This window comes from Triplophysa rosa, linkage group LG8 (assembly GCF_024868665.1).
Source record: "Triplophysa rosa linkage group LG8, Trosa_1v2, whole genome shotgun sequence".
NCBI lineage: Eukaryota > Metazoa > Chordata > Actinopteri > Cypriniformes > Nemacheilidae > Triplophysa > Triplophysa rosa.
Genome location: NC_079897.1, coordinates 3,403,335 through 3,427,102, shown reverse-complemented (window position 1 = coordinate 3,427,102; position 23,768 = coordinate 3,403,335). Strand labels below are relative to the sequence as shown.

Sequence of the window (23,768 nt, the reverse complement as noted above, 5' to 3'; positions counted from 1 at the left end):
AACTATATTACTTTCACACTTCACAATTTTGAATTCCATACAGAAAAAAGAAATAATAAAAAATGCCATTTTGGTTTTAAAAGATTTTGTTTGTAATCAGATGGCACCATTAAAGGCATAGTTCACTCAATAATGAGTTTTCTCATCATTTTCTCACCCTGTATGACTTTCTTTGTTTCTGCAGAACACAAAAGAGTTTTGAATGTTGGAAAAACATTGGCACCCATTGATTTCAATTGTATTAGCACAAAAACATCAAGACATTTCTCAAAATATCTTTCTTTGTGTTCTGCAAAAGAAAGAGTCATATACAGGTTTGAACAACATGAATAAAGGGCCGTCTTTTTAGATTTGGGTGAACTATCCCTTTAAGCACGTGTGAGTGTCTTAAAGTATGTACATGCATGTATAATATATGGTCACGCAAAAAATGCGTTCATGTCGAACGATGCCAAAGACGCCCAATAATGCTGCTCACCTAGGCAGCACACTAGGATTTGAAACGCGCCCATTGAATGATGGAGTTCCATTCAGAGTTCTGGTGTACTGTCCCTTTAAGAGCCTTCAGCGCTGGTTTTTGTTACTCAGTAACACTAGTGTCGTTTTCACTATGGCGTAAGGGGTGTAAACAAATGCGATGGAAAAGCGCGTCCTCCGTGTGGAAAATACATCTGCGATAGAGATGATTTATGTCAAGTGCGTTTATTTTTTATATATGAACATAGCGAAGAGCTTTAGTGATGCTAAAAGGACGAAGATCGTCGGTTTTATGTAGCATGAAGCGGATCAAAGCTGCACTTCCAAACCGCTTTCACATACACTGTTTATCCTGTTAGTTTGCAGCTGTTTTTACTCGAAATTATGTTGACGGGGTCTAAAACCACCTTTAAAGTCAGGCAGCTGGTGCCAGACATGAAGGTAAGCCTCAACGTTTAATACTAGGCTACTAAAAATAATAATAATTTATTCAGATATCAGTTTATTATTTTTGATAGTTTTTGTTTTAATTATCCGAGTACAATATTAGCTTTACACTTGACGGGATTGAAACGTAAGACAGCTCGTGAAAGTCAAAAGGGACTGAGGTTTCTAAAACATCTGTGTTGAAGCAGTGTGTCAAATAAACACGTTTGCTTTCTTTCACCAGCAGATAAATACATGCTTAATTCGTCGTATTAGTCACTTTTCCATTGAACTAATGCGTTTCTTTGTATATGAAAACTGCGTTCAAATGCTTCCAGTTCTTTTTCAAGCTGAAATGCTTGTAATGGATGTGACCACAATGTGTGGTTGAGCCTGTGAAGTCAGTTCTTCTATTGAAAATAAAAGGAATACCACTACAACTAATAGTCTTTACAAGGATTGAAACCTAAATCGCTTACTTTGCTTTGCATTATGAATTTATTATGATTTTTGAGCTTCACTGGACATCAGACAGTTGCCATACTTCATGTCTGGATAGAGCTCTGATTCGTTTTCGTTTTTCTATTTTTGTGCCTTTTATCTTGTCGGGTGTGGTGAGGTTATTTTTTTCATTCATGCGTTATGCATGATGGGAGTGCGGTGAACAGATACCATCCTGCATTCTTTGTCAGAATATTACACGTTTAGTGCATTTTCATATTCAGATATATCTGTTCAGTGAAGGACTACTTCACTCAAACTGTTGTCATGTGCTCACCCTCATGTCATCATAAACCCATATAATGTTGTTATATCTGTGAAAAAAATATGTTTTATGAGTTTGCCATACAAGGAAAGTACTAGTACTACAGCAAAGTTCCGATATTTTGTGCATCATCTGAAGAGACGTTTTGGTGCTTTAACTTGATACTATAAATTACCATTCGGTTTATTTCCTAGGAAAGAGAGCTGCTCTGCTCTTTAAATACAGGGTCAGAAAAACAAAAGGGAGAGTAAAAGATTTCCAAGTTTGAGTTATTTTGTGATGTATTTATCACTAAAGTTGATTCAAGTTGTATTCCCATTCCGCTGAATCTCTTACTACGTTCACAGTTATTCTAATGTGCCTTAGGGAAAACTCTAGCAGATGCCTCCTCCCCGCAGGCCCTGATGTGCACAACATCTGGCTGTTGCCGTGGAAACACTCTACCCAGATTGTTCTGGGGCAGTAAATATGTATTGCTGAAGTGGCTGTTCCTTGCCCAGAAAGTGAATTTGTAGAAACAGCATTAGCGTGTGTGTATACAGTGTCAAATAGCAAGTTTACTGAATGGAGCCCACCCAAGCACACGGGTGCTTAATTCGGGGACGGTGTGACCCGTGGTGTACTTCAGGGTTATAAACCAACAGATGGAAAAAGGATTGTGAATGTAGCAGTTTTGTCGGGACGTTACCACGTGAGCTTTTCGTTTAAAATGCGTTAAGATTCAACCTGTATGTCAGTCATAGCAGTCGTTTTTCAGCTGGCACATTCAGCTGAGAGTCTCCTGCCGTCTGGAAGATTTTAGCTGGTGTCACATCGCAGAGGTTCACTTAATGGAAAGTGTTAGACTTTGCATCAGCTGGTTTGGCTGCCAGTCATGGGGAAAATAAATAAATTGTAAATAAATGGTTCATGTGGGTCGTCTAGTAGTCTGTTTTGGGGTTTTTGGTTGTCTAGTCTATTGTCGTTGTGTTTGTCAAGATGTTTATTTTTTAATGTTGTATGCATTCCACATGTTTTGCTTTAGATGTTAGACAGTTTAAAGGTCCAGTCAGTGAAATCTAGCGGCAAGGTTGCGAATTGCAACCAACCGCTCACTCCACCCCTCCCGTTCAAAACACTACGACGGCTGACAGAACATGCTGAATTCCATGCAAGGGGATGCGTGGTGTATGTAAAGCAATTGCTCATTCTAAGGTAATAAAAACACAACGCTTCATTGTGTAAGCTCTTTATACACCTCTAAAAGCATAGCTATGTATATTATATTGCATTTCTATCAATAGATCATCCCAAAAATTACACACTGGACCTTTAAATAGTAAAGCACTTTATTATTTATATTTTTAAGTTTCTGAGATCAATTTGAACTTCATAAAAATATTTAAAAAAAAAACGGATAATTATATAACCAACATACATGCTTCCCATTTTTTCTGATTGTTGTTCATCTTCCTAGGGCTGCATATGATGATGATGACACACACACACAGGATCTTATATCATCCCATTCACTCTTGCTTTGTTTGATGTGTGTGGAACACACAGTGTAGAGTCTGTTATTTGCTCTGTTTATGTTATTGAAATGAAAACTGTGATCTGGATTTACTGTGAGATGTTTAAATAAGGGATTTGTTGAGGGTCTGTCTGGGAAAATGACTTATTGAAAAACACAACATTTAACAGAAGACTGCGTGACTCATCCTCTAACTGACCTTCAATCTTTTCAGCACTGTTTATGTTTTTTACGAGATTTTAATAAGCACTATAAAGAGCATGGCGGGGTTGAAGGAAGCTTGGCACACCAGCAGCGGTTTCTGCAAATAAAACTGTGCTCTTATAGGAGAGTTTATATGTGGCGATTATATTTGACTTTTTCTGATGAGAAGTTTTGGTTGCTTATGCGTTGTTGTTGCCATTGTTTTTATGCAGTGTTATGTGCTATGATGTTGTTAGTATGTTGCAATGTGGTTACAAATGTGTTTTTAAGGTGCTGCTGTTTGGGAGCTAAGATGATTTTGCTATGTGGTTACTAAGGTTCTTCTTAGTCTGTTACTATGTGATAGCTAAAACGGTTTTCAGTCTGTTGCTATGTGGTGGCTAAGTTGTTTTACTGTGTGCTGCTGTGTGGTTGCTAAGATGTTTTTTAGTCTGTTGCTGTGTGGTTGCTAAGATGTTATCTTAGTCTGTTCTTGCTGTGTGGTTGCTAAGGTGTTTTTTAGTCTGTTGCTGTGTGGTTGCTAAGATGTTATCTTAGTCTGTTCTTGCTGTGTGGTTGCTAAGGTGTTTTTTAGTCTGTTGCTGTGTGGTTGCTAAGATGTTATCTTAGTCTGTTCTTGCTGTGTGGTTGCTAAGGTGTTTTTTAGCGTGCTGCTTTTGTGATCGCTACAGTCAGTGTTTTATATATTGCCATGTAATAAGGTCTGTTTGGTATGTTGTTATAGAGTCAATAAGGTGTTTTTAATCTGTTGCTATGTAGTTGCTAAGTGTTTTTCAGTGTGTTGCTATATAATCGCTAAGGTGTTTTTGGTATTTTGCTATGTGGATGCTAAAGTGAGTGATTTTTAGTGTGTTGCTAAGATCTTACACAGTTTTTGATATTTTGGTCCTTAGATTTTGACTTTTTGTTAGCTTCTTAAAAATAGAGATATTTATTTTATTTTATTACCTAGGCAAAACATCAAGTCTGCCCTTTTAATTTATTTAAAAGATAATTTACTATCAAGCAGAAAGTCTCAAATCGAGTTAACGCACCAAACATTTGAAACTTGAGCTTATGGGTTTATTTAGCTCCATACCCTGAGCAATAATAAAAATGATGATATATTTTTCTTCAGTTGAACAGGAGGAGTATGACTAAACAGAAATGGCTTTTGATTTCATCCGTTTGAGTCTGAGCACAATGGTGCTATTTTCAAACATTTCAAATGACCATTGAAGAAAATACTTCAAAGGTTTTATTGAAATCGCTGCATTGTTCCCAACCATTCTGAGCAGCACAGAGGAGCGCATAGAGCTGCTAAAAATAACAAGCCAATGAACAATAGCAGTACTCTTTAAAGCAATAGGTTTAAGCCTCCCATTGGGCCCCTAGTTGCCTCATTTAGTTCTAGATTGATGCTTGGCACAAAGGCATGTTGTGCCCCTTGGTGATGACTAATAAACTGAACAGTGTGATGTTTATATGGTGACGCACAGCATTCCCACTTTCCCACTGCCCGTCCTGTTGTGTGAGTCTGGCCTGGCTGGTTCAGGGAAGAGAAGGTTTGAATGTTCCCTGAGCTGGACTTCTCTGCTTTCTCTGCGGCCACAGAAGCCAGGGGAAGCCATGAGCAATGGAAACTGTAATGAGTCTTGGCCGCCTCTTTCCCCAGAAGCTAAGAGGAGGGAGGTTTTTGTTTTACGGAGAAGGAAGAAAGAGATTGCACGATAGCAATCAAGACCATGTGACTGGATTTGTGTAGACCTCAGCAGAAATACTGAGGGGTTTTTGTTGCTTTTCTTCTGTTCTTTGAGTCTGATGGCATGTTATTTCACTTCCTCAGAGTCACGATTCTCAGATAGCTACCGATGCTTAGCTATCAGTTTACATCAGTAGATGCTTTAGAAACAGGATGTAATTGTGATTGTTGGCATTTTTTTATATAATTGAAAAAATAACTTCCCAAAAGTGTAAATGTTCCTAGTGCTGGCATACTTGAGTTGCAATATGATTCTATTCTGACAGTGTATAGAAATCATTGCAGTAGCTATTTTGCCTTTGCGTTTATGTATTTTAGATATATTTTGGGCCTTTTTTTACCTCTTCTCTTAATTTAATGAAATAAGATGCCGAAACTGGGGATGTTTTTTATTGTTTAAATGATGTATTGTATTGTAAATCCATTAGTTCTCCAAAGAGAAGTTTAACTGAAGGATTCAAGTTTTTTCCATGAGCTGAAAAACTATCATACTCTTTTATACCCTTTTTTTTCGACATTTGAATCTTTTTTTAAAAAACTCATGTTTCCACTCTGGCCTTTTGGTAAGTGTGTGTTTATAGTTTTTTAGTCTGTTTTGTAGAGCAGTCCTATGGCTGTTTTTAAATGTGCTAGCAAATAAAATAAACTCGAGATTAAACATCTCGATGGTAGAATGTTACATTCAGCTTTTCCTTGTTGTCACTAGTATTAACTTCAATCCTCTCCATGTTGCCAGGATCTGAACATACTGTGTTTGAATGTGTTTATTATCCCCATGAGGCAGCCAGATGCTTGTTGTTCACACCTTCTAGGGAAATAACATGTTGGTCTTGCTAAAGAGCTTTTTCCTTTGACGTTTGCTGAAAGATGTTGGGTTGTATGTACACATAGAAATATGAAAATCCTGCTATACTTCATTTACAACGGTATAAACAAATAAAAAATTGTAGCATGTAGAAGTGAAACTTATTTATACAGTACAGCTGTGCATAGTCTGCACACTACAAGAAAAGAAACTTCAATGATATCATATGCAATGTATACAGAGGAAGGAAGTGAATTCATGCATCTTGAATAAAGCAAAGCAGCATTCTAGTGAGCGCCTATAATTAGAAGACTGTTTCGTTTTCACACGATCGGCAGCCAAATAAAGAGAGAACTTTAGTGACTGTACACCTTACATTAGTGCACAAACCTATTTTACACAAGATTGTAACATTGGCTTGCCTGACTGATTAAGTATTATTTATTGATTTTGTCGTTTAGCCTATTTTCTCTCGTGTCATTCTGACCCCATATTATTTCTATGAAACAGAAATTGAGAATGTCTAGTTTGCTAGTTTCCTACAGTGTTCATGCGTATAAACAATATTTCTGTGTTTGCTACAGGAGAGGATGTTAAGTCACAGTAGTTTTCACACGCGGGGGAGAGATGTCCTTGGCCTCTGCTGTTTGCCAGGTAATGTCTGATAAAGCAACTTCTGTTGTCATTGTGTTTTGGATGCCAAAATGGTTAAAACCAGCGTTGCTTACATCTTCCGAAGTGGTTTATAGTCTTGGCAGATTGGTACAGTAAACATTTTCCATGAAGTTTATTCACCAATAAAAAAAACAGACGGAACCGAACCGTTTTCTGTGATAACTGATGCTAACTTTGTTTGACTCTGTTCACTTAGTTTACAATAAGTTGTAAAGCTAGCATCAAATATAAAGGTAACACTCAGCTTTTCTCGGCTATCACAATACATAGCATTACAAAATGTAGCTTGTGACTGGAAAATCAATGTAATTTCATTCAAATTTATTTGAACATTCTTTCATCATTTACTCACCCTCAAGTTCTGTATAACCTGTATAAATTGCTTTGTTCTGATAAACACACAGAGAAAGATATTTGGAAGAATGTCAGTAAGCAAATGGTTCTTGGCCACCATTGACTTCCGTGTTCTTCAAAATATCTTCTTTTGTGTTCAACAGAACCGAAAGAAACGTATAAAGCAATTTTTCCTACTATGGTAGTTAATGGTGGCCAAGAACTGTTTGGTTACAAGCATTCTTCCAAATATCTTTCTCTGTGTTCAGAAATTGACACAGATTTGCAACAACTCGAGGGTGAGTAAATTTTCATTTTTAGGTGAACTGTTTCTTTAACTCCTGTCGCACTACTAAAAAATGTTCTTCAGTTTCTACCATTTCCGCTTTATTTAGTTATTCCCATTACTGTTTAGATCAATCCAATGTATGCGGTAATAACAGAGCAGCCGTGTGGGTGTGAACGGTGTCAGAAAACAATCGCTCAGTGTGCCGAATGTGTCGAACCCCAGCAGCCCCTCGCCGTAATATCCGTGTCAGCAGTGTTTTTAAACAGGAGCTTTACTCAGGAATGTTGGCAGACTCCGAGCGACCTAATCTTTAACACTTAACATCAGCACATACACTCAGCATCTCTGTGGGAGTAGAGAGCGTTTCCCCCCGCGTCGACTTTTAATAGAGCTTCTCACCTCAACGTATAAACACAGCCCTCCACTCACAGACAGTTCATTCTTTGTTGTTACTCAGCATGCATAGACTGGTACTGTTTGGACATCAAACACACAGATCTTTCTATTTCCCAGTCAGTTTCACAGAAATGTAATAGGGGTCCGAAAAGTGGCCACTTAAAGGGATAGTACACCCAAAATGGAAATTCTGTCTTAATTTACTCGCCCTTAGATTGTTCCAAACCTGTATAAATTTCTTTGTTCTGCTAAACACAAAGGAAGATATTTGGAAAAATGTCTGTTACCAAACAGATCTCACTCCCCATTGACTCCCATAGTATTCATGTTCCCTACTGACATTCTTTCAAATATCTTGCTTTGTGTTCAGCAGAACAAAGACATTTATACAGATTTGGAACAATCTGAGGGTGAGTAAATGATGACAGAATTTTAATTTTTGGGTGAACTGTCCCTTCAAGCCCTCAGATTGTGGGGGTCCTTGTCAACTAAAGATGTATAGAGATCATGTGCCACATTAGCTTGACACATAACATACTGCTGTGGAATGGATGGATTAACCATTCGGGGTCAAAGGACTCATATTGCAGAGACCTGTGGACACATATGCAGTCTCATCATCAAGTATGGACGTGTGTAAGACTTTACCTCCATTCCGCAGAATCTCAGGTGACCGTCCGATGCAGGACAGAGGAAACTGAATCAGCTGCTGGGGGTGAACAGATCTGAGGATTTTAAATCGGCAATGGACAGACAATTTTTCTCTTAAAGGGGTCATATGACACGGCTAAAACGAATATTATGGTTTGTTTTAGATGTAATGCAATGTGTATACACGATTTAAGGTTCAAAAACGCTGTATTTTCCACATACCGTGCATGTTTGTATCTCCTCTTTGCTCTGCCTCTCTGAAACATGTTGATTTTTTACAAAGCTCATTGCTCTGAAAAGCGAGGTGTGCTATGATTGGCCAGTTAACCAGTGCGTAGTGATTGGTCGAATACTGCAAGCGTGTGACGGAAATGTAACGCCTCTTACCATATTCGGAACATCAGGTTCCCAAGCAATTGTACTGACAGGTGATAAAATGTCATCGGTACTCTCCTTATCAATTCGAGCCCGAATCTGATCCGGAAAATGAAGATGATCAAGCCGATACATCAACTTTGCCAGCGCGACTTGAGCAGGATGTAAAGGATTGGTTTTAAAAAATATATGATGTTGAATAGTTAAAAACTATAGATAACTGTTTTACCTTTTATATACGACATTATAAAGATTTGCCGTTAGTGATCAACCAGTGTTACGCCATGTCTCGTCGCGACTTAACAAAGACAATAAACCCCATTATAAACACGACATTTGTTGCCTCTAGTTGGAACATAATTACTGATTATTAGGACTTATGTTGTCTTTTTTCACGTTGCGCGTGTCTGCATTTGCAGATTACACAAAGAAACAACATGCGCTACAAACACGACAAACTCAACTCGCGTTAGTCCGTAACAAAGTCTTTTACAATGAAAATATACTTACAGGCTGCGAATCTGAAGCGCCAGACTGTCCTTGCGAAGTTGTAATGGTTGGAATTGCTCCACTTTTTAACCAAAGCTTTTGTGCACAGCCGGCCTTGATCTCTCCCAGGGTCATGAAGCAATCATCTGTGAAATGCACTGCACACACATTGAATATTCGGATTGTACTGTTCTGGAACAATTGTATTGTTCATTCGTTTTTAGTTGTCTCATCTTTTGGAAGGGCAAGCAAAGACACACAGCGTCTCCACGACATGGCTGCGGCGGTGACGATACAATGAGATTTACAAGTACGCCCACCTTACTTGCGTATAGATTTGGGCGGTCTTGGTCAAGTCATACCACGAAATGACGTAGATTTGTGGGGGTGTGGTTACACAAGGCGTTTCAGGCAAGTCTGGGTGAGCATTCGCTTTTAGGTAGAATGCATCTTTTGTTCTGACACTTTCATTTTTGCAATTTTACGTGTCTAATACATGCATGGGCGACATATAACACACCAAAGACACAGAAAAACATGTATTAATTTCTTTTATGCATTTGGCAGACTATCTTCTTTTGTGATAGTCAAAAGAAGTATTCGCATTTATTTGTATTCGCGCCATATGACCCCTTTAAAGTGATAGTTCACCCAAACATGAAAATTCTTTCATCATTTACTCACCCTCTTGTCATTTCAAACCTTGATGACTTTCTTTTCCCCCGCAGAACACAATAGAAGATATTTTGAAGAAAGTTGATAACTGATTGGGAATTTTGTTTTAAAACAATTGTACATATATTTGGGCTCGGCCTTCATATTAAACCACTAATAGCAGTTGTTAAATATCCCCACTTTCTGCTGTCTGTATGATGTCATGTTTTCCGTGCCCTAATGATGTGTACACTTGCACAGATTTGTGAACCTCTGGAATGTCAGACGCGGTCGTGCTTCATAGTTTCCCGTTCACCCGACATTCCCAGACATGAAATCATGCGGTAGGACCTGGAAAAGCAGGTTGATGTGATCCGTTTCTTATTGAACCTGGCTCTGGTAGCACACTCTGTTCTCAGCTGAAACTGACGTTTAATGGAAAACAAATGTTGACGAAAACAAATCGAGTCGAGCATGTGCTTTATTTCAGAAGAGCAGATTTGCTCTACTGAAAGCAAACACAGCCTGACATGAAATTATTTTTATTACAATTGAATTGAAAAGGGAGTTTGAAAACCTCAGATGTTTAGAAGTCTTGTGGAATGTAATGAGCGTCCAGTCCTTCTCTCTGACATCTGTGTCCCATGATGCCTCAGGAATGAGCTTTGAGATGTAACGCACCCATGAGAGTCATAAAATGAAGAAACACGGTTTGGAAAAGTGACCACATCCACATTAGGAACAACCAGAGCATTTTGTGTGTGCAAGTGTGCGTTTGAGGCACCGTCTCTATAAATAGAGAAAAAAAGAGCGCCTTTTTTACTACATTATTATGTGGGCGTCAAAAAAACAAATGTTCAGCTTTTAAGCATATGATGTAATAACCTACACACAGACTTTTCACTCCTTCCAAATACTTACATTTAAGATAGCAATGCAAAAAATATGATTATTATTTACAACCTGATGCATATGTGCACTCGTTGTGTATGTTACACAGAAATGGTTAAAAGCACCTCTACTTTTACAATGTATAGTTGTATAGATGTTAAAAGGATAGTTCACCCAAAAATAAAACCTCTGTCATCATTTACTCACCCTCGTGTCGTTCCAAACCTGCATGTCTTTCTTCTGCAGAACACAAAAGAAGATATTTTGAAGAATGTTGGTAACCAAACAACATTGGACCCCTTTAAACTGTATGGACCACTGAGACGTTGTTTGATTGTCTTGTGTTTCTTCAGGTGAGTGTGTGCTGCAGAGAGCCGTGCTGGTGAGGAAAAAGCTGTCGGTTAAAGAAGGAAGTGGATGGTTGTCTGGGACTTTGTTTTGCACTCACTTCAGAGTGGCGTTTGTGCCTCAGGACAGCCAGAGACCTGATGTGAGTAGGGACGAGTAAACTAGCACTTACAAACTTTAGTGTAAATCTTGAAGTTTACGAACTTCGTCTGTAATTATCGTCTAGTCTAACATCCTCTGCAGACGTATTCGTCTTCATTGTTTCTCTTTTCTTGTCTTCCAGGATAATGCAGATCCCGTGCTGCTCGGAGACCACGATGTAGCTCTCGCTTCTATAGACAAAGTCGTGGCAGGTAAGACGGTCTTTGCTGACTGATACATAGATGACTAATGATAAGAAATTTAATTTTGCTTATTGTAATTAAAGCCTATTTTTAGGACCCTTAAAGGTGCAGTGTGTAATTTTTTTGGAGGATCTATTGACAGAAATGCAATGTAATATACATAAATATGTCTTCAGAGGTGTATAAAGACCTTACATAATGAAGCGTTATGTTTTTATTACCTTAGAATGAGCTATTTCTATCTACATACACCGCGGGTCCACTTACATGGAATTCGAAATGTTGTTTCTACAGTAGCCCTAAACGGACAAACTGCTCTACAGAGCGCAAATAAGTTATCTCCTTCGACAAACAAGCGACAGCGTGACAACATCTATGTTCTGTGACACCATAGTGCTTCGAAAGAGAGGGAGGAGGGGGGAGTGAGCCATTGGTTGCAATTCGCAACCTCACCACTAGATGCCGTTAAATTTCATACACTGGATCTTTAAAGCAGTAATTCACCATTTTTTTTATTTATCTTCACACTTTTTATGGTAGAATACTATAATTGAATTTGGCCCAAATAAACGTCATTTCATGCAAAAAAGAACAGTGCAACAAATCTGAAAATAGAAACTTATCAATTTAATTTTAGCTGTGTTTGAAAGTTTTTATTAATGCATGTAAATATCTGCTGCAGTTGGACCGTCTCGCACCAAACTGGTGACCCCAAACGGCTCTCTGAAGTTCACTCCAGAGGAACTGGTGCTGTACTGTCGGGACCTGCGTGTCTTCTGTTTCCTGTTTGACAGACTCACACCTGATGCCCAAGCGATGGAGGTTTGTATGAATATTACAAATTTGCCCAGAAACCCAATTCAAGGGCAATTAAACACCTACTAATATCTGTGCCAATTTAAATCTCATTCGTTCTCTCGTGACGAAACACAGGTGTGACAGCTTCTCACGAGACACGCAAGAACCAATGAGATATGAAATGATCATCATGCCGCCATTTTTTAATCTAGCACTCAGATCTGACTGTTTACTTTACAGTTTAAATTAAATAAGATCATATTATTAATGGTTTTCTCTCACTAATGTGTTATTTGACTTTATTATTTCCATTATTTGCTTGCAGATCACATACACCATTGCTAAGACCTACCAACCACTGAAACCTGGGACCCTCCTCTCCTTCCAGAATTCTGCTTTGGGTAGTATTGGTGAGTTATTTATTATCATATGTATTTAAGCTAAAGGAAATGAAATTAAGTTAAGTCATTCACTATAACTAGATTGTATTTTACCTTTGCTGTCTACTGCCGCGGAAAATATTAGAAGACCATTTCAATATGATCATTTTTGTTTCATTCTGTGAACTACTAACAATATTTCTACCTAATTTCTAATAAAAATATTGTTTCTATTTGCATTTATTTGCAGAAAATGAAAACTAGAGAAACACGTCAAAATGGCAGAAGAGATGCTCTGTATTTTTTCAGACGTCAAATACTGCAAAGAAAACAAGATCATAGTCACTACAAGCATAGCAATACAACAGTTCATGAATTTAGGAAAAGTGCAAAAGTTATTTTTTATGTGATAACCTAGAAATTTTATCAGCGTTTTCATGTGTCTTGTCATGCTGTCAGTCTTTCACAATGTTGTTGGATGACTTTGTCACTCCTGAGGTTTGATTTTGTTGAAATTCAACAGACACTTGACTGAAATGGCCACAATACATCTAGAAATGAGGATGTGAAATGAAAATGTACGGCTGTATTTACAATTTATACTTCGAATGCGAACAGTCACCTCTTTAAGTCATTTTAGAGTTAAATACATGAATTTCTAGTTATATTTCCAATAGGCTAAAGAATATTGAGATTGTATGTCTACAAGGCCAGCATATTTTTTCAGTAGTTTGCAATGGAAGTCCCAGCCAGCTGTACACTACACTCTTCATTGATATTGAAGTGAATCATAGAAAGAAATGTGAGCTAAGCCGGGACTGAGAGGGAAAGTCAAGCAGATGAATAATGAAAAGTAATCTGACGCAGATCACCTTCTAGCCCTTTTTCAACCTTGTTAAGGTTTGTTTGTAGTCAATTCATGTTCATCGCACCAGTCCGTTACCTCTGCAAACCAAATGAGTTCACAGCTCACGGGAGGTTCTGCATACAAACCAGATCCTGTAACCAATCCAAGCGTTCAATGCCTCCCTCCGTTGTCTATAGAGATGAAGCAGTTTCTAAGCAACCGGCGACGTGACCCAAACATGAACTGGTTCGAGTGTTCGGCGGACTGGGAGCAGGAGCTGGAAAGGGCAGGTGCCACGGGCTGGAGGGTCAGCTCTGTCAATGACCGCTTTGAGATGTCCACCAGGTCCAGATCCTCTTTCTGACTTTTTGAGTTTTCCGATTTTTAGTCACTGTTCCATTAGAACGGCAGATAATACTGAGCATTCACTCAGTCTCCATTTACTTTGATTGTATGGATAAAGAAAAAAAGGGTTACTCTCCCTTTTGTGTTCCACGGAAGACATGAAGTCATGGGTTTGGAATGACATTTTTGAGTAACTAGCCCTTGAAGTCCACTGTACATCTGCTTATGCATGCAGGAACAGTGAGCTCACCACAGCTGGAATTATAATTTCATGTTTATTGAAGCTGTGTCCATGTTGGAAGTGGAAACTGCTCAAACGTTGTTTTCTTTCGTTTTTATAGCCTCCCAAGATTCACTGTGGTTCCCCATCGGGTCTTAGACACCGAGTTGAAGAAAACATTCGCCCACTTCAATGACGGACGAATCCCAGTGAGTTTATATGTACCACAGCTGACATCACTGTACAAAACTCCAAATTCTTTAACACAACATTGTTTCTTAATTAATGGTTTTGTTTGTCATCTTTTTTTGTAACTTTATTACTATATAATTAAAATGTAGGGATTTTCCTTGCGAATGAGCAATAGTAATATTAGATTTTTCACCACACGGTTATTGTTGCCAAAATTATTCACAATGACGATACTATAGTGTTGCCTATTGAATTGCTTTTTTTTTTAAAGGGGTCATATGGCGCGAATACGTGTTTTTCTGTGTCTTTGGTGTGTTATAAGTTGCCCGTGCATGTATTAGACGCGTAAAATTGCAAAAATGAAAGTGTCGGAACAAAAGATGCATTCTATCTAAAAGCGAATGCTCACCCAGACCTGCCTGAAACGCCTCGTGTAACCACACCCCCACAAATCTACGTCAGTTCGTGGTATGATTTGACTAAGACCGCCAAAATATATACGCAAGTAAGGTGGGCGTACCTGTCAGTACAATTGAAGAGGAACCTGATGTCCCAAATATGGTAAGAGGCGTTACATTTCCATCACACGCTTGCAGTATTCGACCAATCACTACGCACTGGTTAACTGGCCAATCATAGCACACCTCACTTTTCAGAGCGATGAGCTTTGTGAAAAATCCACTCGTTTCAGAGAGGCGGGGCAAAGAGGAGATACAAACATGCACGGTATGTGGAAAATACAGCGTTTTTGAACCTTACATCGTGTATACACATTGCATTACATCTAAAACAAACCATAATATTCGTTTTAGCCGTGTCATATGACCCCTTTAATTATGCTATTAGTACTACTTTTTTTCACTCTTAAAATACAAGTATGGAGAGGTTGAGAGAGAGCATTTGTAACCATTGTGGCTCTTTAAAAGCAACATTTTGAATGGGTGCTGAATAATTTACGATATTTTCATATGTGTAGTATTAACATGATATCGATAGTCATGTTTTTAACATCACGGTTCTTGACAATACTGGAATATTGTGACTCCTCTAGTTGGCAAAAATAATATTAACCAATAATAACTACTTTCTCTTCACAACTGAATAAAATCCTGTTAATAATGATTGTGTCCTCGCCCACAGTATTAGGTTTGTTTTGAAAATACGTCTTAATGTATTTGCAATTTTCTGTCTTTAAAGGTCCAGTGTGTAGTTTTTTTGGAGGATCTATTGACAGAAATGCAATATAATGTACATAACTATGTCTTCAGAGGCGTATAAAGACCTTAGATAATGAAGCGTTATGTTTTTTATTACCTTGAGCTATTTCTATATACATACACCGCGGATCCCCTTACATGGAGTTCACCATGTTGTTTCTACATTAGCCCTAAACGGACAAACTGCTCTACAGAGCGCGTTTCGTAAATGCGTTATCTCCTTCGGCGAAAACGCAACAACATCTTTGTCTTGTGATCCGCTGTAGTGCTTTGAAAGGGAGGGGTTGCTTGCAATTCGCAACCTCACCGCTAGATGCCACCAAAACTCCGCATTGCACCTTTAATGAACAAGTTGCATAAAACTAAAAATACAATAATAGTCAGAATTTTCCATTTTTGCTTAGCCATTCTTAACCATTGCTTACATTTCTATGCATTAAAAGTATATTGTGATCCCTTTATTCTTCACTTATTATATTATTATAAGTTGCTTAAAAGCATTTGCTAAATGTGGGAATGTAAATGAATCATATTCTAATTTGATGTCTTTCTCTCAGCGATGGTGCTGGCGACATCCACGGGGCAGCGATTTATTAAGAATGGCCAGCTTCCAAAATAACATCTACCATGAGAAGGATGACATCAGGTGTGTTTCTTATTCCTATATAAAATATATACAATTCACATCTCTTAGTTGATCCAACAAGGTCGGTAATGGAGCTTCTGTGATCTTTAGGAATCTGGAGCTGGTGCTGTTTGGTGGTCAGCAGATGTGTGTGATCGTGGACCTCGGGGAGGAAATGCCATCGCCCGCGGACATCCAGGTGGCTCACACGAGACTTCGGACGCTTTGTCTGGGCGGTCAGTGCTTTTGGTCCATTGTGTCGGAAATATATTACTAAGACATTCTGAAAAAGTGAAACCTTGTTCAAAATGAACCTTCATACTGGTCCAGGCTGGTTTATGCTGATCAAAATGTAGTTGAGCTGACGTTTTTCCGGTTAAGCTGGTTATTTTTTTCGGAGACTTGCACTCTCTGTGGGTAAATGTTGAACTTTTTTTGTGCAACAGCTGTTGAGACACTTGGATACGGTAACTGTCTGAAGACGTGCAAAGGTCAAACCAAAGAGCATTCGTCGTGTGAAAAGATCAATTTCAGTGTTACTGAGAAACAGAAATGTTTTTCATCTATAGCCTCAAATTCTTCCCGTGGTTAAACCCACAACATTCCTCGCAGTAGCGCGCAGCATCGACACTTTGATTCTTCACATTTCTCTTCAACTGGCAAGGTTTTTGCATTTCTGTTGTGTGATGTTGGAATGCTGGAACATTCCTGACGGTCTCAGTACGAGGTTTATTTTTATGCATTTGACTGAATGCACTGCAAGTCACTTTCTATAAAAAGCATCTAAGTAAATGCATTTTGATGTGTTCCCTGCCCTACCAGTTGACCTACAGGAACCGGTTCAGTTGTGTCACTGAATCGAAACCACAACCTTGTATGTGATGCTAATGCAACACTCGGTTACAAAATGTTGCTCAGTTAAATAAGTTTTTGTCTCACAGATATTTCATCGTCTGTATCAGTGCCAGATGATAAATGGCTCTCCACACTTGAGAGCACACGCTGGCTCGACTATATCAGGTATATAAACACAAATATCTGTATGTGTGTGTGGTTGTAACTGATGACTGAAACAGTGTCACAGCACTGAAACATTTCTCACAGCGTCATGTTTTGACTGAAATTCTAGCTTGTTATATGTGTTTAATACAGTAGCAATAGTAAAACATTGAACATTATGTAACAGTCTTAACATTGCAGTGAACGATTTGAACAGCTTCTTATATAACAATACAAAGTGACAGTCAGTGTATTGATCTGTGTGTGTTTTAGCCTGCTGTGTGTGCGTGCGTGCGTGTGCGTGCGTGTGCGTGCGTGCGTGCGTGCGTGCGTGCGTGTGTGCGTGTGTGTGTGTGTGTGTGTGTGTGTGTTTGTGTGTTTGTTTGGTTTGCCCTGCTGTGTGTGATGTGATTGTTGCGTCTCCGCAGGTGCTTTCTGAGAAAAGCAGCAGAGGTCGCTTGTTTGCTCAGAGGAGGTCACATGACTGTTGTTCTCCAAGGTTAGTCATGTTGATCATTAACAGGCATCTGACCTGTCTCTGAACTTCGCACCCTATTGACACATGATGACTTCAGAAGCATTTCTTTACTGTACCATATACAGAGATCACCGTTGCCTGAGGTGATTTTCTCTTTGTCTAACCATACATCTAATAATATCTGAACAACAGCACACATGCTATAATGCGTTTTTATTAATGTCTTTATTGCAAAATAAACCCCGTCAGGCGATCAAAACTGGCAGAAGCAAAAGGAGTGTGAAAAAGACAATCAAATGTACATTATTGTGCTTATTGTATGATTACTTAAAGGGACAGTACACCCAAAAATAAAAATTCTGTCATCAGTTCCTCACCCTCGAGTTGTTCCAAATCTGCATACATTTCTTTGTTCTGATGAGCACAGAGAAAGATATTTAGAAGAATGCTTGTGACCAAAGAGTTCTTGGCCACCATTGTCTACCATTGTAGGAAAATTGAACTGTCCCAGAACTGTTTGTTTTCCTACATTCTTCAAAATATCTTCTTGATATTTTAATATATTTAATATATGGTGGCCTGTTTGGTTACAAGAACTGTTTGGTTACAAGCAATCTTCCATATTTATTTCTCTGTGTTCATCACCTTTTAAGGGATGGTTCACACAAAACTAAAAACTGTCATCATTTACATGTTTGACTGTCTTTCGTCTGGAACACAAAAGAAGATATTTTGAGGAATGGTTTTGTGTCCGTACAATGGAAGTCAATGGGGGGCAGTATTGTTTGGTTATCAACATTGTTCAAAATATCTTCTTTTGTGTTCTTCAAAAGAAAAAAACTCATACAGTGAGTTTTGGAATGACATGAGGGTGAGTAAATTATGAGTGAAATATACAAATAAATAAACAAAAAGACAAACTCATTTTGCTCTTTGGCTGTTTCACATCTTTGTGTCATTATTATTGTATTGGAGTTTTATTGTTTCTGGGCCTCATGTATAAAAGCAAATTGTTGTTTATTTTATGGAAGGATTGATTTGTGGTCAGTTTTTTTTTGTAATGATTTTTATAACCAAACACAGCAGCCTTAAACTGACCAGTGACGTGAGCATAGCTTCTGTTCAACCAACCAATAGCAAATGGAATTGCAATACGTTTGGTGATGCAAGTGTCTCAGAAATTCCATGCTTCACTTTAAAGATGATAAAAACAATAACTGACACACAGAGGTTCAGTTTTTTTCTCTTAACTCATAAACCAATGAACAGACACATCTGGCAATGCCCTCCAATTCTTTAAATTCCATTTTATTTTATGTTCCTCCAAACCGTTTGTTTTTCTCGGCGTGACCCACAGTTGCCCTCCAATAATCATCAATATTTTCTGCATCCTGACAAGCAGCAAATAGCTTTAGGAACGAGTTTCTCAGATGAGTTTGACATTCTCCATCTATCACTGTGAACCTGTTCACCACATGTGCTGCCAGCAGAACCACAACACGAGAGAGAGAGAGAGAGAGCGATAAAACCTCCTGATCCACTGTTCAAAGCCATATTCTGAGAACTTTAAAGCAATCCTGTCATGTAAGGTTTAAAGTGCAGTGCAGTTTTTGTGATGACTTAAGAAGTTAAAACTTAAGAAGTGAAAATGATGCCTAGAATTGGCATGCGCAGAGTGCGATTTGTAAATAACAACCGTGAAATAAATTCACATGCCCAAATTAAATGTGAATTGTAACACCGTGTCTACACCGGATGCGGCGCGATGCGACGCAACACATGGCTTGTTCTAATGGGAATGTCGCGCCACGTCCGGTGTAGACAAATTGTTTAATTATATTGGGTTCTAATTCGTTCTATTGTCTCTTGTCGTGCCGCATCCGGTGTAGACACGGTGTAAAAGTGAAAGTTAGGTGAGAAAATATGTTTTTCAGACTTCAGACTGTACTGCTTTTTAAATGTGTGCGGGAAAAATGGAAGTCCGTAGAATAAAGGCAATTTATTTCATGATATATGAATAAATATATATTCATTTTTATTTCAGCTTCACAGTATGAAGTTTTAGTTTTACTAAAAAAAAACATTTGTTACATGTAAGAAAACAGTAAAATGCTGCAAATCTTGTTTTCATTTGCATGAAACTTTTGTGTGGTCGCAAATTTATTTACACTTGTGCATGCCAAAATCCAACTCCTGTTAAAAATAAGATTTCATTTCATTATGTGATTGTTTTTTTTCATCCATAGAAAGTTAGAATGCATTGTAACCCTTAGAAGTCACAGTAATTTATTCAAGACAGTGATTAAGTAGATTTGTTTTTTTCTCTGTGTTTCTTTAGAGTCGGAGGATCGAGACATGAACTGTGTGGTCTCTAGTCTGGTGCAGGTGATGTGTGATCCTCACTGCAGGACTGTAGCTGGATTTCAGAGTCTGGTGCAGAAGGAATGGATTACAGCCGGACACAAATTCCTCAGCCGCATCAACTACCACAGGGACTGTGATAAAGAAGAGGTCAAGAAAAACAGACAGAAACCATTTATATAGTTCATTCATGAACGGTTTTTAATTAAGTTATTCTAGTTTTGTTTTTAGCTTTCTTGTAGTTTGACATATTTGACAAAATTTTACTAATATTTTAGTTTTTGTTATTTTTGGTTAAAATATTTATATGCATATACTGTATACTTTTGTCATTTTATTATTTATTTGTTTATTTATTATGTTGCTATATACAATTAATTAACTTTTATCTTAGTTCATTATTATAATTTCAGTGCCTTAAACTTATTTCAGGTTATTTCTGAGGCAACATTTTAATTGTTTACGTTTTTAGGCCAGTATTTTGTATTTATACAGAAACATTTTCAAAATCTATATTTTAGTAAACTAAAATAGCCATGTTGCCCAATATGTGTGTCCTTCCGAAACCTCAGATTCAGATTTGTTGTTTTTCAGTTGACAAGAACTTTTTAATACTTTTTATTGGTTGGATATTTGCAAAACCCAGTGACAAACATAAAAAGTGACTAACAATAAAGTTTTATGGCAAAAAATCAAAATCACGAAATATGGAGATACGAAGGCGATATCAATGTAATATTGCTATTTTTGAGCATTTTTTGGTATGGAATGAATTATATGAATAAAATCTTTATAGTTCGATGTTATCATGTAGTTATATTAAAGACACTCTGAATTCACAAAAAAATACATTTGATCAATATTTTTCAGTTGTAAAAAATGTTTATAATAACATTTTCCACAAAAATGACCACCGTATTGAATTAAACATTGCAAGGAGTTTGTTGTAGGTTATAGCCTTACTCGCAAATGACGTATGTAGTGCCCGTTTAAATTCTGCAAAAAAAATGACATTTAACCCTTATGTTGTGAGCATGCCTACAGTGTGCGGCCTAAAAAAATCTGACTATGCTGACAGTCCAGTAGGATCACTGCTCCTTGTATACCTATTTAAGTAATTTAGGAATTTACAATAAGAGTCTTGTTGAGATTGTGTTTAATAAATGTGCCGTGCTCTCCGACAGGCCCCTGTGTTTCTGCTGTTCCTTGACTGTGTGTGGCAGCTGTGGTCTCAATATCCCACCCGCTTCCAGCTTACAGAAGAGTACCTGCTGGCTCTGCATGACAGCGTGCAGCTGCCGCTCTTCAGTAGCTTCCTGGCCAACTCTCAGAGGGAAAGATGTCGCCGCTCGCAGGTACTGCAGCCCGAATTTTCAAAACATGTCAGACCTTGAAACTATCCCTTAACATTCTACAAGCATAAAACAGACGTGAAATTCCCCCGCAGCATCTGCCCCAGAGCTACACGCCTGTCAATGGGCTGAGGGAGCTGCCCATGGGTGAACCAGAGGAACCGGTGGACCCGCCTTTCCCTCCGGTGTGGGACTGGGCCCTGCAGTACAGCAGCTCGAGGCGAGCCCGCTTCACACAACCTGTGTCACAGGCCGCCTGTATTCCACCCGTCCTCAACGGAAACCTCAATACAAACCTGGAGCGCAGCTGGGTGAGATTTACCTGCAGTCAGATGTATGTAAACGGCCATCAGCCCTCATGCATAGAAAGAAGGGTGGTTTGGGATAGGAGTTAAACCATTTAAGCAAAGCAATGACACCATTGACTTCCATTGTATGAACACAAAACCACTGGGACATTTCTCAAAATATCTTCTTTTGTGTTTCATATACAGTACTGTCATATAGAGATTTGCAATGACTTGTGGGTGAATAAATGATGACATTTTATTTTTGGGTAAACTATTCCTTTAGTCTTTTTTGCAACAATGTTGAGTTGATCACACAAAGCTGCTGCTATTAAAGACTTCAAATACAGTGAAATCGAAGTCTGGTGTCTTAATAGTGCTTCACATGTAGAGATCACTTTCATTGTTTCCAATACAGCAGCTCAGACATCCAGCCTATGGTTTCATTATGGTTTTATTAAGTTTGGGACAACGTGACGGTGAGTTAGATGATGAAAACAATTAGATGGTGAATTATTTCTCTAATCTCAGGTTGCTCCTGGGGGATTGTGGCTGTAATGCGTCTATTGTAGGTCACTTCAAATGAAAAGCCACAGCTAAATGATTACAGACTTTCTCATTCCCTATATAGGAGGCTCAACATTGATAAGGGATTTGATAGTACAGGACAGAGGCGTTAATTATGAGGTAATAGGCAACGTGCATGTCAAGATGATCATCATTGATTCATGTTTTCATGGCTGCCCTAGTTGGCTATAAATCAGAAGGATGTTCTTTAGAAAAGAGGCCAACCTGTGCCACATTTAGCTCATTTTTCTAATTGGGCTGTCAGTATGACTGTACCTCTTCATTACCCTGTTAAAGAGTGTGTTTATTTTGTCTCTGTCTCTCAGCACAGTGATGGACTGCCGGGTTCGGTGTTCCTGCTGTCTCGTAGTTCATTCTCCAATCCCTCAAACCTGCTGCCCTGGCGGAGCGGGAACTCCGGCTCTTACTGGAAGAGTCACCGCAGGGCTCCTTCCTCCGAGGGTTTGTCCGGACTTGAGCGGCTCATCAGAGCCTGTTCACTCTCTGATCCCTCAGAAAACACCACCACCCTACATGATCCGTTCGAGCCCCTGCTGCCCCTCCTCATAGGGCCCTGTGTCAGAGTATGGAGGGGATGCTATTTACGGGGTGCGCTACACCCCCAGGTAAACTCTTTCGGATCTGACCACATGGTTGACAACATAACTTTAAAAAATACCTGCATTTGTTTAATATATACATACAGTATATTATGTATACACACATATATACACATGCATGCATATTATATACACTTATTTATATAAGTGTTTATATATGTATAGGATATATATATATATATATAATATAGTAGACATTCTATATAAGAAAAAATCGGTTCTTTTTTATATTATATAGTCTCCTATTTTTTAACCTTTTTCCTATATAATCTACTCTTTTATATAATATTATATAGAAAATTATATAGAGATGTAGATCATATAAAATATAGGAGCATTTATAATAGAGAAGTATAGAATAGATAATATAGGCTATATATAATAATATATACAGTATGATCAAATATGATAATATAGAAGAGCACATTAGATAGAATATAGGTTATGATATAGGAGATAAAGGCTATATATTATGATATACTGTAGAAGAGCATATAATGTATGTTATGATATACTATAGACAAGTAGACAATATAGGCTGTATGTTATAATATACAGTAGAAGATCAATCAGGCTGTACGTTATATAATATAAACTATATATACACCAAGTTGTCTACAAAGGCATTGTGAGATCATGGGTGTTTTTGTAACAGCGAGTCCTTGTTTTCTCTCCTTCCTGTCCGTAGGCCTTTTCGCACCCCATGTCTTCCTGCAGCCAGCATCCTTTAGATCAGCTGGCCTTTGAAGTGCAGGAGCTCGGAGAGAAACTCGCTCAGGCTTCTGTCAGACACCCTGAACACCAGACCAGACAACAGGAGCCACGTCGGCTGGAGTCCAACCTCAACCAGAACGCCAACAATGGGACCTTCCTCTTCTCCTCTAGATCCTCTCAACACCAGCCACCGGCCAGCAGAGGGTCAACCCGACCCACAAACCTTACCAGAGCCCCATGGACCGCCTCCGAGCCGCCCAGGTCTGCACAGAGGATTAGCGGCAAGCACACGTTTCTGTTCGGCCACCAACAAGAGTCACAATCAGTCCAGCGTTACATTCCATCTCCTAGTGCCAAATATCCCAAACACGCAGGAAACACACACTGAT

General features: G+C 38.5%; 1 protein-coding gene across 1 annotated transcript; it reads left to right on the top strand.

Moving 5' to 3' along the window:
• The first annotated feature begins 592 nt into the window (after positions 1 to 592).
• On the top strand, positions 593 to 23,768 carry mtmr11 (myotubularin related protein 11). Its single transcript, XM_057339277.1, has 17 exons — positions 593 to 918; positions 6,517 to 6,586; positions 11,039 to 11,175; positions 11,317 to 11,386; positions 12,060 to 12,199; positions 12,501 to 12,585; positions 13,600 to 13,747; positions 14,089 to 14,176; positions 15,934 to 16,022; positions 16,113 to 16,237; positions 16,943 to 17,021; positions 17,429 to 17,499; positions 19,817 to 19,989; positions 21,024 to 21,194; positions 21,287 to 21,502; positions 22,372 to 22,671; positions 23,354 to 23,768. Exons 1-17 carry the CDS (start codon positions 862 to 864, stop codon positions 23,765 to 23,767), a joined length of 2,433 nt encoding a protein of 810 aa, XP_057195260.1. The 5' UTR covers positions 593 to 861; the 3' UTR covers position 23,768.

What these genes read in the sequence shown, in the direction of transcription:
- mtmr11 (XM_057339277.1), top strand. Translation starts at nt 862, where the DNA reads ATGTTGACGGGGTCTAAAACCACCTTTAAAGTCAGGCAGCTGGTGCCA. An exon ending in AGCTGGTGCCAGACATGAAG is followed by an intron (nt 919 to 6,516) that starts GTAAGCCTCAAC and finishes TGTTTGCTACAG; the next exon opens with GAGAGGATGTTAAGTCACAG. An exon ending in GGGGTGCGCTACACCCCCAG is followed by an intron (nt 22,672 to 23,353) that starts GTAAACTCTTTC and finishes TCCTGTCCGTAG; the next exon opens with GCCTTTTCGCACCCCATGTC.